Raw genomic sequence first — 18380 nt, 5'->3', positions numbered from 1 at the left:
AGGTGATTAGGATTTTAAGCAGAGGAACTTCCCAACCCCTTCACAATGGTGGCATTTCCCCACTCTTTTTTCTGGATGGGATTTGCTGTTGTGGCTATTTTCCCCGCGTCGACCCCGTGTATGGGACAGGAGCACAGAACTGATCTCTGTGAAGAGCCACAACCAAGACCTGAAGGACAGGGCATCCCAGGAGCTTCTGGACTGGTCAGCCGAGTGCCGGGATGGGGTATGGGGCCATCTCCTTGGGCGGGGGCGGCTGAAGCACTGCTAGGTGACACGTCACTGCACCACTCACCCCGAGCACATGGGGAGACGAGGTTTCCCAGCCTCCCTTGCACTTCGGTCTGGCCGTGTGATTGAGTGCAGCCAGGGGAACGTGGGTAGGAAAGCGACATACACCACTTCCAGGCCTGGTAGAGAAACTTCCAGGAACAGCCCTCATTCCCTTCGGGTATGTCAATGGGATGCTGGTGTCCAGGGTCATGTTGGAAGCCCCGTGTGGAAGTGAGCAGAGCCCTGGCAGCCTAGGACCCCGAATGACTGCACGGGGCAGAGTCATATCTGACGGCCGGGATTGCCCAACTTCCAGAACAACCGCATTCGGCATTCTCAAATCCTTTGCGTGTCAACGATGATACTAAAGTCTAATGAGCACTTAGCATGGTGCCAGGTACTGTGCTAAACACTTTCCATGTATTATCTTGTTAACTGACATCCCTACAACCAGCCAGACGGTCCCCATTTTGTAGGTGAGACGGAGGCCCAGAAAGGTTAGGAAACTTACCCAGTCACATAGCCAGCAAGTGGCAAAGCGGCCCACCTCCATAGGCTGGTCTAACCACAACACCCAACCACAACGTCTGTCACTGGGCACCAGCTGCCCACACGGTCACGGACGGGCATCTCTGACAGGAGCGGGTGGCCATGCCCCTGCATCGGTCGTCTGGATGTCAACTTTCATGGCTTAGAGATACCCATTTCTCGTGAGGTGCAGGCAGATGACGACAGATCACAGTGCCTGGGTACAGGTGACTTAAAGGGGCAGGAAGACAGCCAAGGACTAAAGTAACCATCTCAAAAGAAACTGATCAAACGAGAGTCTTATGATAAAAACTTTATTGTCTTAAATATCAAATGTTTTACACATCACTTTTTTCTTCAGAAAGTTCCTATTAAAAAAAGAAAAATAAAGTGTTTCGATTATTTAGGGCTGACTTAACATTTCAGTATGTGACAAAAACTCAAACCCAAATGCATCTAGTTCACTCAGCTGCAGACAGGTCCTATGTCCGGCGCCTAAACCAAGGGCACAGTGCAGCCAACAGTGGGATTCCTGAGTTTGGTTCTCTTAAGTTCTCAGAGTTTTCCCAACTCTCAAAACCAAAGCACTATGGGAGTGACTAAGCTACTGGCAAGCCTATTTTGCCAATCTGCCTAGTTTCTTAAAGATGCAGTAGTCTCAAAGCTTAAAGAAAAGTCAGAAAAGCAATACATGAGCAATTCCCAGAACAAAGGGGGGAAAAGAAAGGTTTCTATTTGCTAAGATTTGCCAAATATGGCTACAAAACTGGTAAACAAACCTTACTCGAGAGCGAAGGTCATTAGCCCAACTTGCCAGGACGACGAGATTTTGAATAAAAATGAGCAAATCAATGTTCACTGCAGGTACGCAGTGAAGAAAGCAGTATGATCGGTACGCTGAACTGCTCTGAGTGCATCACTATTTCAAAAGGATGATGGAGAGAACAGAGAACGGAATATAGGTGTTCAGAGAGACAGAGATCTCAGACAGGAGGCAGAAACTCAGAAAGCTGCGGGGCCTTCGGGGAAAAGAAAAGAAGTCCGGACAGCATCAGGTCATCTCAGGCTGAAGGAATCTGGAAACCAACGGGCTGATCTGCCTGCCTGGGGTAGGAGAGTGAGAGAGGTCTCCTCCTTTAAGCCACAGACGCATTCCCTCAAGGTTGTGTGTAAAGCAAGCCCCTGGTAAATACGATCTTTTCCCAACAGACAACGATTTTCCCAGGGGAAAAAACATCCAGCACACCCCTTCCCCAAGTCGGCTAATGAAAACCTTCGTCCGGCACACATTTAAAGAAACACGGTTCTGCAGAAGTTCTAATTTTGTGTTCTACACACACACACCCCTCGCCCCGCCTTCTGTCATCTGCCTTTTTTCGGTAAAAGAAACATTCTCTAACTCCTACACCCTTGAACCATTTTCTCCGTAGATTTCATTCCTTAAGATTGTGCCCTGAAGCTTACCAGCTAGATCCCTCTCGCCTTTTACAGCCCGCAGGGTCTCGATTACCAATCACCAATATGGAGCTGATAAACTTGTGCATTCTCTAATTGTAAGCCTCAGAAGTCACTAGTAGGCAGGCCCAGAACTTCTACCTGTATGCCTCAAGATTACGACATATGTGGTGACATTTTAAATAATGGGTTGAAGAACATCCTTTTAATGGAGCTAGCCTGTCAAAGATTTAGTCGAGCCTGGAATCCTCTTGTCAACAATCCTGCCCACCCTCAGGTCCTACCGCTCACTACATCTTCTGCTCTGGATTCCTACCGCCACACCTTGCACTCAGCTGCTTTAAAACAGCAAATCCTACAGGATCCTCTGCTAAGTTCTGTTGGTCCAGATGGTCAGCATCCCAGGGCAGCCGTGCTCAAAGGGGGAGCGGGGATTCTGCATTTCTAGCCTGCGTGGAAGGATGTCCTGACGGGAAGCAAAGCTGACTGTCAAGGTGCGTACTTGGGGATCACCTCCCATTTACTTGCACATGTCTCCTAACCCTGTCCCCCCGCAGCATTTATGCTCATCTCTTCCAATATTTCTATCAAACGTTAGAACATTTTTTGGTTGGATTCTGATATTAATAAAAAATAATAATAATAAATTTTAGAGCAGTTTTAGGATCACAGCATCTAATTCCATTTTGAGCCCGATTTTCCCAATCTCGGACTTTGAACCCAATCACTTTAATATGACTTTGAAAATAGGCAAAAACATGCTAATAGGCAAAAACAGATCTTGCTCTTAGAGCTAAAATTTGTTTCGTGTCTCCTTACTACACATAGCTTCACGAGGGCAGGCTTCCAATCGGACTCAGTCACCCCTGTATCCCCATGCTCCCCAGTACTGGGCACACAGGCACTTAATGTTTGATGAATAATCAATATACTTTTTTTTTTTTTAATGTAAACTCTACCCCCAACATGGGGCTCAAACTCACAATTCCAAGATCAAGAGTTGCATGTTCTAACGAATGAGCCAGCCAGGCACCCCATGAATCAATGAAGTCGTATTCAAAGACTGATACTGTATAGCCTTCAAGAGTACCAGCTAGATTTTCTCGAACTCTGTCTTAACCACCCCAAAACAGACAGTGCAACAAAGAACATGATAAACATCTAGAAACCATTTTTTGGTACTCCCGATGCAAAAAAGCCCTAATATCATTCTTCTATATAGGGAAGTCTGTAAAGATTTGGTGCAGGGTAATTCTGAATTAACAATGAGGGTGAATCTTAGGACCCCTCCATGCATGGCCTCTACCTCTAGGAAGGCCATCTGCAAATGTTCCCCCCAATACTTTCACTTTTACTTCCCACCAAAATGTGATGCTTCTGCTATTTGGAGAAACTAAGGCACAAGAGAAAATCAAGTACATCAAAGGCTTACCCCTAAATTGTTTATTCACTGAACTCCTAGGAACACCAAACACTGAGAGGCCTCTAATGTATAGAACTGAAGCCATGATTTTACATTTCTAGTTCTCAAGGACACACTTCGAATTTACTTTGTTGTTAAAGAGGAACTGGAGTTTTTAATTCTTTCAGGAAAAAAAGCTATTTTTATTTTATGGAACATCTAACACAAAAGGTTAACATTCCATCTTCTGGGAAGGGAAACTCCTAATAACTTGTTTCTTTCTAGTTCAGCCGCAGACTATACTAAGTCACCAAATTCAAAGGAGAAATTTGGCTTTTTGGTATTTGTGCTAAGAGAATGGAAGAATGCATAATCTAATCAGCTTTTCTTAGGGTAAGTCACCAGTGATAACAAGTTTGAAATACACTGCAGTTCAATTATCCTGCTTGCGCTCATTAAAAGTGGCAAACAGGTAGGAAAAAGAAGTCAGAATGCACTGTAACTTTCCTGGCCAGTTATTTGCAAGGCTGTTTTTATATACATGGTGGGATAAAAGCCACCGTAAGTGGAAAACAGAGCTGCAGATACAAAAATTGTTTGCTTTTCAGTCTATGTAAAATTAACTGTAGAATATTTGTCAGTCACACATGTCTATATACACATGAGCTGCTGGTTAAACCAACCAAGTTTTTATGGCTTTAACTAGAGATAGAAAGCTGTGCTAAGGAGGAACAGGCAGGTTCCATTTTAACTAGTTATCATAAAATCGGTGACACAGAGTCTCATGTACCTTTCCATTTTTACGCAACCTTCTCTTGCTGGAGACAGGCTTTGGGGGAAAAAACACATGGGTTGTGTCTTCCTTTAGTACATATGGAGACAAGGAGCTCTGGGAGGTTTCAGAGGCTCCGAGGCAGAGCCATTTTAACACCCACCCGCCCACCATCTATCCAGTTCTCTTTGCCAAGCAACTGGTTATCTTTTTACGTTAATGGCTAAGGCCCTACATGTAGGATGAAGGCAACTGGCTGATGTCAGGAGGCCTACACAGGTACAAGTTTGGAAATCATTTTCATCAGCTCCAGTGGGCAAAACCTACAAGCTAGCCATTAGCTGTCTGGTTACCAAGCACACTGCTACACGCCCGAATCGACGGAGGGTAAACCACAGAAAGTCATAAAGGACAATCATCTTCTCTCTTTGGTGAATAAACAGAGACCACCGTTGAAGGTGAGCGCTGACCACAGAAGCGTCCATGACTGGTCATGGCAAAGCAGCTGTCCAGTAAAGTGGCCCATTACTGTCTAGGGCTGACCAGTATCAGTTTTGTTGGCAACCAGAGGAGCTCACGATGATTTTATCTTATTTTAAGAGAAGTTAATCTTGAATTTATTCACTTTTTAAAATAACTCTAACTTTTTTTTTTTTTTTTTTAAAGTCATCTCTACACCCAACGTGAGGCTCTAAGTCACGACCGTGAGATCGAGAGTTGCACATTCTTCCGACCGAGCCAGCCGGGCACCCTGAATTTCTGCACTTTCAGTAAATCTGACCATGAAGGTTCACTAGTGTCATGTTCCTTAATTCCCTTTGTGTTTTAAGAACTGCAAAATTTAAAAATGATTCAAAATCCTAACAATGTCGATGACTTCACTTTCACACAAATGATGGAGCAGGAAATACGGTTTTGAAAAATCAAAAGCAATTATACGTTGAAAAATAAACGATGACAAAGGACAAGGATATTTGGCAAGTGGGTTCAGCTCATTCATTCAAAGGACTCCTAACAAGAATACGTGTACAACTATAGGCCTATTCAATTTTCTCCTAAAAATAAATATACATATGTAAAAAGCTATTATAATAAAACCTTTTCTGGGCTGATATTCTATATCCCACCCAAATCTCTGCACTGTAAAAATGGAGTGGCCTTACCTCTGAGCAGCACGCCACTGCCCAGACAGAAGACTAGGAGGCCCAGCTTCACGTAGAGGCCTTTTAGGAGTCTGTTGTCACCGAGAACTTCTCCGACCTCTCACCAATCCCACTTAAAGATTTATAAGCTTAGAGTAAATTCCCAATTTCCACCCATAAAGCAAATACAGGGGCTGTTGCATTGCTACTAGATTTTGCTTCAATCATAGCACCAACTCCTTAATTACAATCACAGCTCTAAGAGTCGGTTGACAGAAATCCTATATGCGGTTTCCTAGTGCATCTTAAGTCTTTGGTGTGGGGCAGGCAAAAGGGTCTGCAACATGTAATTGTCTACAAGAACACGTCAAGACCACCTGGCTGACCCCCTGTTCTAAGCGCCCTCTGGAAAACAGTAAAACCACAACTCCTTCTGTCAACCATCTCAACTCAGAGGGTCATGATGAATCTGCGTGACTTTCCCTCACATCACTCAAGTCTCCTCACACACACACACACACATTGCAGCAAAGGAAAAGAAGAGGGAATGGGGTAGGAGAGAAACGTCTCTAAGCGCCCCCCCCCAAATGAACATGTCAAAAACTCCTGAGATATGAGCCTCCACTCTGATTGTGCTCAATGACTCGAATTTTGAGGGAAAGAATAAACTTCCAGAGAGAGTAAGACTTTAGACAAAATCATTTAACACTGAGTTCACGAATCACCCTTTCAAAACACCTGTTTTGAACACATTACGAACTACAACTTGGAATCGGGAGTCGTTCTCAAAGTTCTTTTCAGTAAAACCAAGATTTCAGATTCCTGCTAGGTACATAAAAGAGTTTATTTTCCAGGAAAAACTACCTAAAATCTATCCAGTAGGATTATTGCACAGTGGGGCCCACAGGACAATGGTTTCCGAGGGCTAGTCCTCATATAAAAAAAGGCCACAATAAATACATCTATATACTATGCCCCACTCTACCTTGACATGGTAAACACAAATATGACACGTCTTGCTTTAAAAAAGAAACTCCTGAGGAAAGAAAGGGATGGAAATCTCTACCAAGGCCACTTCAGTCAGAAACTGCAGTTGCTATTTCCGGTGCCATGAAGGACATTAACACAGAGACTGACCATTCCAAGCACCAAGGTGAACCAGTGACAAGGTTATCCCGCTTCGCAACAGTCCATTCAGATCACAGCTCAACCTGAGCTTTAGAAGAAGTTCCTAGTTAGATGAGCTTCGAAAGGAAATCAACTGCTGGCGATCAACCCACTAGTGATCTTTAAGTTCATCATCATCACTAAGGGTTGAGGGGTGATCAGTAACATGCTAACAAACCCTCCCTCTCGTCAATTCCAGTGTTTCTCGGCCATTTTTCACTCGTGATTCTTGAAGCCTCACCAAGACATTAGCAAATGGAATTACAGACTCTTCCCTTTCCTGTCTGGGTAGCACCATGTTTCACTCCGATGCGGACTTCCCCACCCCCCGCAGAGTCCCACCCCGAACACTTGGCAATCCATGCAGCAGCCTATGATGCACAAAGCAGCCCAAGCTCCAAACCCTCCCACGTCATTCCATAAAAAGGTCAAATCCTAATCACACGAATAAAAACATACCACTCTAGGAAATATCATTCCATTATCCCTCAATTTCCTGTCGTAACTGATGAATCAATACACAGAGCACTAAGTGTAATTCCAAACACCAAACCGTGTGATCCAGTTTGGAAATGGACAACTGAGACAAGCCATACCTTACCTACAGCACAGACACAGCCAAAATGGGAAGTTGATCTGCTTTTAGCTGCACGGGTGGTGGGATTTCTCATGGCTTCTGCTTTTTAAAGCATTCACTCTCATTCTAAAATGGTATGCTATACACAAAACCATCAATTTTATTCCAGAATACATCATCTTAATGATAATAAAAAGCTTTTGTATGCACATACTGCCAATACATTTAAAAAGGCCCAAATTTTAACAAAGAGAATAGACAAATTCATCAGACAAGAGATAAGTTACTTTGGCCGAAAAAAATCTTTAAAAAAAATCTGGCTCAACATTCTGCTTGCAGGTTTCTACATATACTGTATATGTGGCGAGAGTGTACGTGTGTGTATAGCCTTTTTGAAGGGAATGGAGTACGGTCTAGCCTCCTGCTCCATGGTTATGTAGGAACTACAATGTTCTTTGCTAGCAAAACAAGAAGTGCAAGGTCTGCATTTCCACCAACTCGATGCAAAGCCCCAAGAGCTTCCTGCAAAGTGAAGCCGGAACGGAGAATGCGGTCAATGTCTGCGGCGGGAAAAGTTAATGGTGAAAGAGCGGAGGGACTTGCTGACAGCTGGCCGGGAGGTGGTTCGAATTCAAGACGTGGCTCTGCAGCTTCGGGACAGACATCTTCTCTGGTCTCTGGCCTGTCTGGCACTGGCTTCTGTGTGCCCTGACCCAAATCTTCAACCAGTATGAAACTGGTTTCATACTTCGTTTGCTCGCAAGTGTGACTGACTGCATCCTCCTCGCCTGCTACGAGTTTGGGGGTAATGTCCACACCTAAGGTGCAGCATGACTGATCAGACGTTTTAGTGGAGGCCAGAGTGGCAGAGCTGCTCTCCATTCTGGATTCCCTAGACTCGGGGTCACGTTCCTTACCGGTTACTAGGCCATCGCCCGGAACCCCAACGGTACTACTTTCAACTGCATCTACTCCAGCACCATCTGAAGCATCTGGTAACTTCTCTGCCCTCACCGATACAGATATGGTCTGATGAAAGGTGACTTGTGAACTCTCTTCATTCTGGGTAACTGTAAGATGCTCACTTTGGGTCCATCTTTCAGAAAGGTCCTTAATAACTGTTTGGCCCTCGGTTACCATTTCAGACTGACAGATAACTTCCCCAGATGTATTTTCTGAAGCTGGTTTATTACTAATGACCAGAAGTTCATGGAGTTCCTTCAAGGCTACTGTTAGAGATGAGCAGGGTCCCTCCGCGGACTCCACAGAGGGCTGACAACTGCCACAGAGACTTAAAGAGGGGGAGCAATCCCCATCTTCTTTACCTGTTCCAGACATTTCAGTGTTACTGTCTGGGAGCTGTAAATCCTGAGTGCAAATGGAATTACTCAAAATTTCAGACGAAGGGTTACATTTTGATGGTTCCACTTCCATCAAGGGATTATCTAAGCTGAGAGCAGATGCCCCGATGTCCCTGACACTGGCCTGCTGACCGTGTGCGGAATTACACAGAGCAATGAGGGATTCTTCAACCGTATCTACTTCCATAAGTGTTTCTGAATTCGAGCAGCCAAAGCACCCTGAAGGTAGAGTATTTTCTTCTGTTCTCGGAAGGTCCACATTCTGTTGTAGCCCGTCTCCTTCCACTGCTGTTTCCAAATCAACACTTCTTTGCTGATTCTGTTGCCTTTCTCCAACAAGCTCAGAGTCCTCTGTGTTACAGAGATGCTCTTGGTCATTTAGAGCATTCTGTTGTCCAGCCCCGTGCTGTTCATTCCCTGGTTCCTTGTGCCGCCGAAGGCCACTCACCTGAGGCAGGTTCTGATTTTCTGGATGCCGACCCTTCCCACCTAGAAGCCCCCGTGGTTCTTGCACCCTAGTGGTTGTGACAGGTACACTACCTTGCTGTCTTGTGTGGAGATGAGATCTCAGGCCCTGGGTGCTTCTTTCAGCAGATTTCTCTGTGTTATCAGCAACGATGGCTTCTTCGGAGGAATTCTGCAAAGGCAGGGCTGGACTGTGGTCTGCTGAAGAAGCACTATCAGGAAGATCCTGGAGAGGAAGATGTTCTTTCTTTTCAGAGGTTATCTGGAATTCAGCTGAAGCCTTCAAAGCCTTCACAGCTTTAGGTTCGATGCTGTCGGGGTCACTGGGCTTGATAGGGCAGACTGAAGCAGAGACAGAGTGAGCAAGACTCATAGGATTACCAATCTCAGGACTCTGTCCTAAAGGATGGGCTGGATGGTTGCATCCATCTGAAGTTGGTAATGATGACATTCCCAGTGAGGTAGTTTCTTTACCGCTTTTCTCTATATGGAACAAAAAGGAAAGGAGATGAATCAGCCAGTTACAAAGGCCACTGAATTATCGGATGATACAAATCTAAACAGGACAGAACAAAATCAGGTCCTTAAAGCTGGGTCTGCCTTATATTCACAGACTTATACAAAAATCATTCTCACTGCGGTAGACAATTGAACATCACAGCATCAGAGTAAGAGGTAGGTACGTTTTTAATAAAACGTGCACTTGAATTCAGTATTTTTCTTTAAGTACCATTAATAAACGTTCACATAGTAGCTGGGTTAGTGCAAGACTGAGGGATATTGATACGTCTTTATTCTTGGAGAGTTCAGAACTCTAGAACTTCTAGAGTTTTTCCAAGTGTGTTCTATCACTTGCCCTGGAATCACCTGGGCAGTCTGCTAAGTGTGCACATTCTGGGGTACCCATCCTTGCGAGTAAACCCAAGGTTTACTGCATTCTCATGAATCTGCATTTTCAATAAGCTTCTCAGGTGATTCTTAAGCATATTATGAATTTTGAGGATCTCTACACTGGGACGATTCTCATGTCAATGCACTTCCGGTGTTCCCAATATGAACAGGAAGGTTCTAAATGACAAGTCTAAGTCCAGGTGTATCTGGAACAGAGCAGGAATTGTAACGAGAAAGGAGAATATGCTTGGGAATCTCCAAAAGAAAGAGGAACATTCTATTTAATTCATTTCTATCCAAACTTCCTGAAAATCAGGTACAACTATGTCAGCGTGGAGGCAAAGAACAAAAATAAAACTAAAGTCAAACATACGAAGTCCGATCATCACCTTACCAAATAGGGCAACTTTAGAAAGGATGATCAGTTACTTTGTCAGGTTAGCAAAGTACAACTAAGTGAGAACATGTAAGTAGTTTAAGGGCATGGTAGGGGTGGGCCTGGCAGCAGAGGGAGATAGTTGGGAACAGCTTTTCACCATTTTCACCAGGCAAGGACAATTTAGACAGACTGCAACGGACCGAGTGCTCCCAGGAAGGCAGGCTCAAGCACCTCATGACACCGTTAATCATGAACTCTAACCGCCTTCGCCACCAATCCAGTTAAACATCGACCTCCACGCAATTACTGTAGGATCTTTAATTAAATGTGAGAGGTTGGTAACAAAAATTACTTCCACAATATAATCTATCAAGGCAGATGTGACTCAAATGCTTCATGCTGATTAACATCCAATGTGGGGGGGCCTGATCTTCGGAGGTCATGAAGCAATCCAGTTAGGATTCGAAAAGCTCTCAATCATGACAATGGTTCACAGCACGAGCAGATAAAACACTCACTATGTCAGAAGTTACTGACTTCTTGCAAAACAATCTTCTAGCTTAAAGGTGAATGGCGATTAGTTTTCTTTCTCAATCTCTAAGGCTGACTGAAGGAGGTTCAACTGTGAATTAATGCTGACAGAGAAGATGCGTTACTGCCCAGAGTCCGTGTGAGTGGCCTGGGGGATATGATACCAGCCTCCGGGCACCGGCATGCCACTGAGGACAACTGCACGAGGTCAGGAGAACGTGGCCTCCAGGTGTCTGGTACTCACTAGGAAAGCAGCACACGGTCCTCCTGTAGCCGAGATGGTCGGTCTCACTGGCCTAAGTCCTCTAACTGTAGGGGAGCACTGGGTCAGTACTCAAGGGCAGAAGGGGATGAGGACAATGGATATTAAGACGAATTTAAACCGTGCCTACTTTACCCCACCTTTGTAAGGAAAAAGGAAAAAAAAGAAGAAACTGAGTGCTAGGTATCTAATTACAACCAGCCTGCAAAGCCCTATGAAGTCCCAGGTTGGGAGTTTAAAGAAAGACTGTCTTTCTTCCTCTTGAGAAATCAGCCGGGGTGCCCAGGCTGCCGCCTCCCAGATTTACTCTCCAGGGAGATGGGGGGGCGCAGCGCCTCCGGGAGAGAATCTGTCAGGCTAGGGAAAGAAAGAAGAGCCAAATGTCAGCTCTTCTTTCTGGGAGAATAAAACCTCAATCCTGCCCGCATCAGTGAACTTGTGTCGCTAGACAAGTCAGCTGGTCTAGGCTTCCATTTCTTCCACAGTGGACTGGCAGTTTCTACCTGTCTCTACCTCTAGGTGGCTGTGTGCAGTGCTAGGAAAAAAGAACTTTTCAGGTTTTCCCAAGACACGGACTCACGAAACCCGATGGTGTAGTCATCCCCAATGACAATATGCTACGGTGTTGACATTCTTGATCTGATATATTCACCATGGCCAGATGGGCCCTGTTTTTCCTGGGATCTCCCTCCCCTCCCTGGGCTGTTCCAATGGCTGAGAAGACTTTGCATAGGAAATTGTGCTCAGATATGTACGTGTGCCAACACACAGATGCATATACAGGCTAGTTGTAACCAGATTAAACAAGGTGAAATGGATGGCAGAAGCTAAATTCCAAAACTGCTGCAGATACAGAGACTTTCAGACCACAGACGATAACTGGATGGAAGGCTTAACGTGGTGTCTATAAATACCTGGTCTGGGGCCCACTCCAGCTGCAGTACACACACACTACATGCATCATGGCTTCTGACGCTCTGTTTGAATTAGGAAACAGACAAGCAAACTTGGGTTAACAATGCAAACCACACAGCATGCAGGGTTTTGTCTCCATTCCTCTGCCACCTTTACAATCAGGAACTGGTAGAGTCAAGCTTGGGGAAGGTTTCCGTAGTCTGGCTGGTTTAATTCTCTCACAATACATAAAGCAATGTGTCAACTTCAACAGATTTTTCAATAGAACTTGGAAAGAAATGAACTTCACACACCCACACACATGGAATTCATGGGTAGACATGTGGGACGGGGGGAGCACACACTCCGAGACGGGATCACACGGCATGGAAACCTCCAAAGGTGAGAGAACATGTGTAACTGTCACTTCCCAAATTTTCTTCTCAGATGAGATTTTTAGAAGAAAAACAACTCAAAATGGATTATCCTGGGCTCTCTTGCAGCCAGTTTTTAGAAGATGTATTAGATACAGCTCCTATCCAGGTTTATTGCCCCATTGATAGAAAAGATAAAGACACTCTGGTGTAAGTACCCACGAAAGAAATAGTTTTTAACAAAAATACTTTCACCTACTATGTCCAGAGTTTTGATTTTGAGGATACTGGCAAGTCGGTGTTCTAAACAAACAGGATCTGATGTACAATTATTTCACTATTTAAACATTACAAAAATTAGGACGAGCCACATATCGTAACAAAAACAGCACACGGGCACAAAACCCATTTTTAAAATCCTTTTAAAAAATGTTTTTATTTTTTAATTTTGCTTTTAATATCCTTAAAGTAATCTCTAAGCCCAACATGGGTCTCAAACTCATGACCCCGAGATCAGGAATTTCACAGTCTACTGACTGAGCCAGCCAGGCGCTCCTCCTTTTAGTCTCTTCAGTTGGCACATTCCCTTCACTATGCCTGAAAATACCCATGGTTTTTATTTTAATTTCCTAAACTTTTTATTTTAAGAAGTAATTACCCAAAGAGGGTAACTGTTAGTAGGTTAGAAAGCATCGCTATCATAAGCTAGTGCTTCTCAAATAGAAACACCAAACTGTGGGGGAAAAACAGAGATTTCACAATATGATAATACACCTTCATTTTATGAATACCCAGTATTATGACTAAGCTGACAAGTTACTGGAACAGGTAAAACCTTCTAAGTGGGTATGTCAAACTCAGTCAAGCTTGCCTTGCAGGGAAGACTGAAACTATTAATTTAGTCTCTGTCTTGTTCACAATTCTCCCCTTCCTGCAAAAGTTAAGTCACAACCAGAGCTGTACTTTACATATAAAACTCAAAGGTGCCAGAAGGTGTAGTGGAGTGTATGTATTAAGAACAAGGCCAGCTTGGAAAACTGTCTGCAAGCCACACCCATTTTAAAGAGGCTCAGGTCTAGACCCCTGGGTGTTCTCTAAGTGAAAACACTGGCAAAATCTGGTTGTTTATTTTGTAAAGATCCTATCTTTGTTGTTGTTAGAGGAGAGCTATTTCCCCGACTTGTAGCTCTAATATACCAGAAAACACGGCACATGGTATTAGTCACTGATGAATGATTACAGCTCAAGACTTTAAAATAACCCCACCTTGAAAGTTAATTCTCTTCAGCTTCTAGAAAATGTATTCCAGAGTCACTGTTTTATAACAGATGGGGAACAATTATGCCATGAAGGTAGATTTCAGCAAAAATGTGTTCTTCCATTTAGCGCAGAAAACTTGACTTGGTCTTTAGATTTAAACAAGCCACGACAATTGAGACTTATGAAAACATGATTAGGTATCCCCCCCATGTCAACAGCTGACCCACTGTTCTAATTTGGCCCAAGAACGCACTATGCAATCTCATTAATGGTATAAACACTGTAGTTTGATTAGTGCTCAATTATGCGTCTTTGTCGTCAGTTCCTCTATGGTGGCAGCACTTTCAGTAGATATTAAAGAGGTCAGGACTGCTCAGTCACCACGACAATGCTACAGTTCAAAGGACATGGGCCCAAGAAAAGGAAAAATAATTTTCAGGGAAACTGTAAAACTCGAAAGGAAATGTCTGATTACTGTATTTTTTTTCTTTTTTAAAGTAGACTCCATACCCAGCATGAAGCCCAATGTGGGGCTTGAACTCACAACCCTGAGATCAAGACTTGCACTGAGATCAAGAGTCAGACATTCAACTGACTGAGCCAGCCAGGCGCCCCTGCAGTAATTTTTGTCAGGAAAAAACAAACAAGGGGCACCAGGGTGGCTCAGTTGTTAAGTGTCTGCCTTCGGCTCAGGGCACGATCCCAGGGTCCTGAGATTGAGCCCCGCATCGAGCTCCCTGCACAGGGGGAAGCCTGCTTCTCCCTCTCTTACTCCCCGCTGCTTGTGTTTCCTCTTCTGCTGTGTCTCTATCACATAAATAAAATCTTAAAAAAAAAAAAAAAAAGAAACAAGATTTTTTAGGAAGCCTACCAAAATGTGCCTAAACAAGTAACTCCCTGATGCACCTACCTAGTGACATAGCAATGGGTCTGTCTAAACACCGAGGTTTCCTTTCCTGGATTCAGAGATAGGAGGAGGTGGTGAGAGAACAAGGAACACATCCATGACAGCATGATGACACGGATTAGAAACGGGAAAGGCCCCCATCCCTCTGAAGCTCCACCCTCCCCTGCCCACAGACCAGTAGTAACAAGAAAAGCCATTCAAGAGCTTGGCCGCTGCAGATACCTGCGTCCTCTACGGACTTTTGAAGAGCTTCTGCTAGTTCCTGGTCTGCAATCTCCTCCGGCCGCACGTCCTCTCGCCCAGCCCCGTATGCCAACCGGGCACACTCCGGTAACTCTCCCTCGGGGAGGAAGGTGGTCTGAGAGCCAGTGGTGCCGATCACGAGCACATTTTTCTTGAGGTCAATGGAACACTTAGAAGGAAGAAACCAAAGACTGAGGACAGTGGATAAAATGCCATGCGGAAAAAATTTTCACGAATTTAAAAAAAATTTTTTTTTTTTTAAAGATTTTATTTATTTGACAGAGAGAAATCACAAGTAGATGGAGAGGCAGGCAGAGAGAGAGGGGGAAGCAGGCTCCCTGCTGAGCAGAGAGCCCAATGCGGGACTCGATCCCAAGACCCTGAGATCATGACCCGAGCCAAAGGCAGCGGCTTAACCCACTGAGCCACCCAGGCGCCACACGAATTTAAATATTTAAGTTTTATTTCATCTTGAAATATTTTAAGCATTTAAAAGTTTATAGCAGAATCCTCTTCATAGAACACAGTTTACTTACTCATTTAACCCGAGCTCTATTCATTTCTGAACTTAAATGTAATACATGTTCATTATAAAAATTTGGAAACATGCCAGGCATAATCAGCAGCCCCACTTCTTAGAAACACGAAAGTGATTTTCTTATAAAACTGAGACATACTATTTATACATTCACATTTACATTACTATTTACATTTTGCTTACTGCATAAAGTACAACTTATATTTAAACTCTACACCAATGGTCTCAAAAGTGGTATGACGGGCAAAGCCATCTCTACAAAAGTCTTCTTTTTATTTTTTTAAGATTATTTATTTATTTATTTGACAGACAGAGATCACAAGTAAATGGAGAGGCAGGCAGAGAGAGAGGTGGAAACAGGCCTCCTGCTGAGCAGAGACCCTGATGCGGGGCTCGATCCCAGGACCCTGAGATCATGACCTGAGCCAAAGGCAGAGGCTTTAACCCACTGAGCCACCCAAGTGCCCCAAGTGTTCTTTATTTCATACTTATGCTATCCTTTTTTTTTTTGGTCTGTATATCTGTGTATTTGACATAGCACAGTACACAATACATGTTTTATATCTATCAAGTTGGAGAATACTGGTCTATACCATGACTAACAAGCAGACAAGAACAGTGACAAGTTAAAAAACTGGGTTTTATTAATACATGCATTCACTCATCCCTTCCACTTAAAATTCTGCACCTTTATTAGACTATTAATGCAATGTTTTATAGGAATTTAGTAATAAAATTTTTTTTGAAGAGTATTAGTGACATAAAAATATTGACTAGATGGGAAATCCTGCTGTGAAAAATCTTATTACCCAGTGGACACTAACTGCCTCTTCAATCAGAAGAGGTTATGTTCAAACAAATTATTAGGCTTTAGAGTGGAAACACAAGTATCACTGCAAGCTAATGTATTTACACATCATTCTCCCTGTACTAAATAAGCATTTCCATTCCCAACATCTCACGTACACCTTCCTCAATCCCACAGCTCTTCTGCCTAGTGAGTAGGGACTAAATGTATATTTGCAGCAGAAACATCACCATCATGGTAGACTTTGTGGCTCAGTGAGTTAAGTGTCTCACTCTTGACTTTGGCTCAGGTCATGATCTCAGGGCTGTGAGATTAAGCCCTGCATCAGGCTCTGTGCTGGGCATCGGGTCGGCTTGAGTCCCTCCTCTTGTCCTTTGGCCCCTCCCCCACCGCTCAAAAAAAATTAACATCATATCTTGTCCAGATCCCTACAAACCCATCAAAAATTACCTGAGTTCCTATCAGAAACTAAAAATAACACACAAGAATAAAGTTGCCCAAATAATCTCAAACAGATGGCAAGATTAAAAAGATTCAGAGGGAAAAAAAAAAAAAGATTCAGAGAGATTTCACAAGAAGATATTCTATTTCCTCTGATACATAATTTCAAACCACGCATGATGACATCCTCCACTCAGGATCTTTCCAGGTTGGAGAAGCCATGGCTTTTCAGTTTTCCAGGATACACAACCGAGGCAGACAATGCACTGATAACCACGTAACACACGAAATGCCGACCCCAAGACAAAAGCAAAGCCCTTGATTACCTGATGCCGCTTTAGCATGTCCAGACCCAGAAGCATGTCCATGGGCTGCTCCTCAAGTATAGAGAACGAACACGCCAGGAAATCACCTTCAATCTGAACCTGAGCTAAAGCACATTAAGAAAAGAGATTATGGATTTTTATTTTAATCTTACTTATTTATTGTCACTGATTTTTGCTTCAAAAGCCTCACACAAGCTTTTGGAAATGTATCTACCATTCTGGGCCTTGTGTCCTGTAATCAGTCACAGTCAAGGCAAAGCATGAAACAGGTGAGTTAAGTATGAAGATCCAGTAAGTGCAACCATCAGTTTGAAAGCCAATGAAAGCACCAGCTTGTAAAGTGGATAGAGTGGAACCACCCGGAATATCTGGCTTGATAAAGGATACCATCAGGACACGTGTTCAGTTGGTAAGGAGAGCTGGCATTAAGGATGGTGATGGGAATCAGTTCTTCCAATACTAACCGCTTGCTTCCTACACACTTACAAAAGGCTTTCTAAAAGGGAAATAAGGGGCGCCTGGGTGGCTCAGTGGGTTAAGCCTCTGCCTTCAGTTCATGTCATGATCTCAGGGTCCTGGGATGGAGCCCCAAGTCGAGAATCCCTGCTCAGAGGGGAGTCTGTCTCCCCCTCCCTCTCTCTGCCTGCCTCTCTGCCTACTTGTGATCTCTGTCTGTCAAATAAATAAATTAAAAAAAAAAAAAAAGAATTAAAAGGGAAATAAAATCTGTACACAAGTTAACCTCCAAAAAGTAAAAGGTTTATTACTGCCTGTTATAATAAAGTCTATATTTGCAAAAGTTGAGACAAACCAATGCCTGTCTTTGCCTGGAGTCTCTTGCTTTTGCCTCTTTCCTTTATTAGTCCTCTTACTTTATATACAAATATATACAAATATATATATATATATAATTACTTTGTTATTAAGTGTATCTTTTTTTATTTTTTTTTAAAGATTTTATTTATTTATTTGACAGACAGAGATCACAAGTAGGCAGAGAGGCAGGCAGAGAGAGAGGAGGAAGCAGGCTCCCTGCTGAGCAGAGAGCCCGATGTGGGGCTCGATCCCAGGACACTGGGATCATGACCTGAGCTGAAGGCAGAGGCTTTAACCCACTGAGCCACCCAGGCGCCCCAAGTGTATCTTTTTTAAAAAGAAGGTCTATTGGGGCGCCTGGGTGGCTCAGTGGGTTGGGCCTCTGCCTTCGGCTCGGGTCGTGATCCCGGGGTGCTGGGATTGAGCCCCACCCATGTCAGGCTCTCTGCTCAGCGGGGAGCCTGCTTCCTCCTCTCTCTCTGCCTACTTGTGATCCCTCTGTCCAATAAATAAATAAAAATCTTAAAAAAAAAAAAAGAAGGTCTATTTATTTTTTGAGAGAGAGCGT

At 43.7% G+C, this 18380-nt stretch overlaps 1 protein-coding gene across 4 annotated transcripts in view; it reads right to left on the bottom strand.

Moving 5' to 3' along the window:
* Positions 1-1099: 1099 nt before the first annotated feature.
* The window catches only part of DDI2 (DNA damage inducible 1 homolog 2), a 44905-nt gene continuing 27624 nt past the window's right edge, over positions 1100-18380 (bottom strand). For 2 of the 4 annotated variants that reach the window (XM_059376246.1, XM_059376247.1), the window contains 3 exons: positions 16997-17100; positions 14863-15052; positions 1100-9625 (listed from right to left, as the gene is read on the bottom strand). In XM_059376246.1, the coding sequence (XP_059232229.1) occupies positions 7749-9625; positions 14863-15052; positions 16997-17100 (2171 nt within the window). In that variant the 3' untranslated portion in view covers positions 1100-7748. Of the gene's footprint in view, positions 9626-12119; positions 12183-14862; positions 15053-16996; positions 17101-18380 lie in introns of those variants that run through there. The other 2 variants (XM_059376249.1, XM_059376248.1) reach the window with 2 other exon arrangements.

Source organism: Mustela nigripes, chromosome 14 (assembly GCF_022355385.1).
Source record: "Mustela nigripes isolate SB6536 chromosome 14, MUSNIG.SB6536, whole genome shotgun sequence".
Lineage (NCBI taxonomy): Eukaryota > Metazoa > Chordata > Mammalia > Carnivora > Mustelidae > Mustela > Mustela nigripes.
Note: the sequence above shows the minus strand (reverse complement) of the source record. Positions and strands in the feature narration are given on the sequence as shown.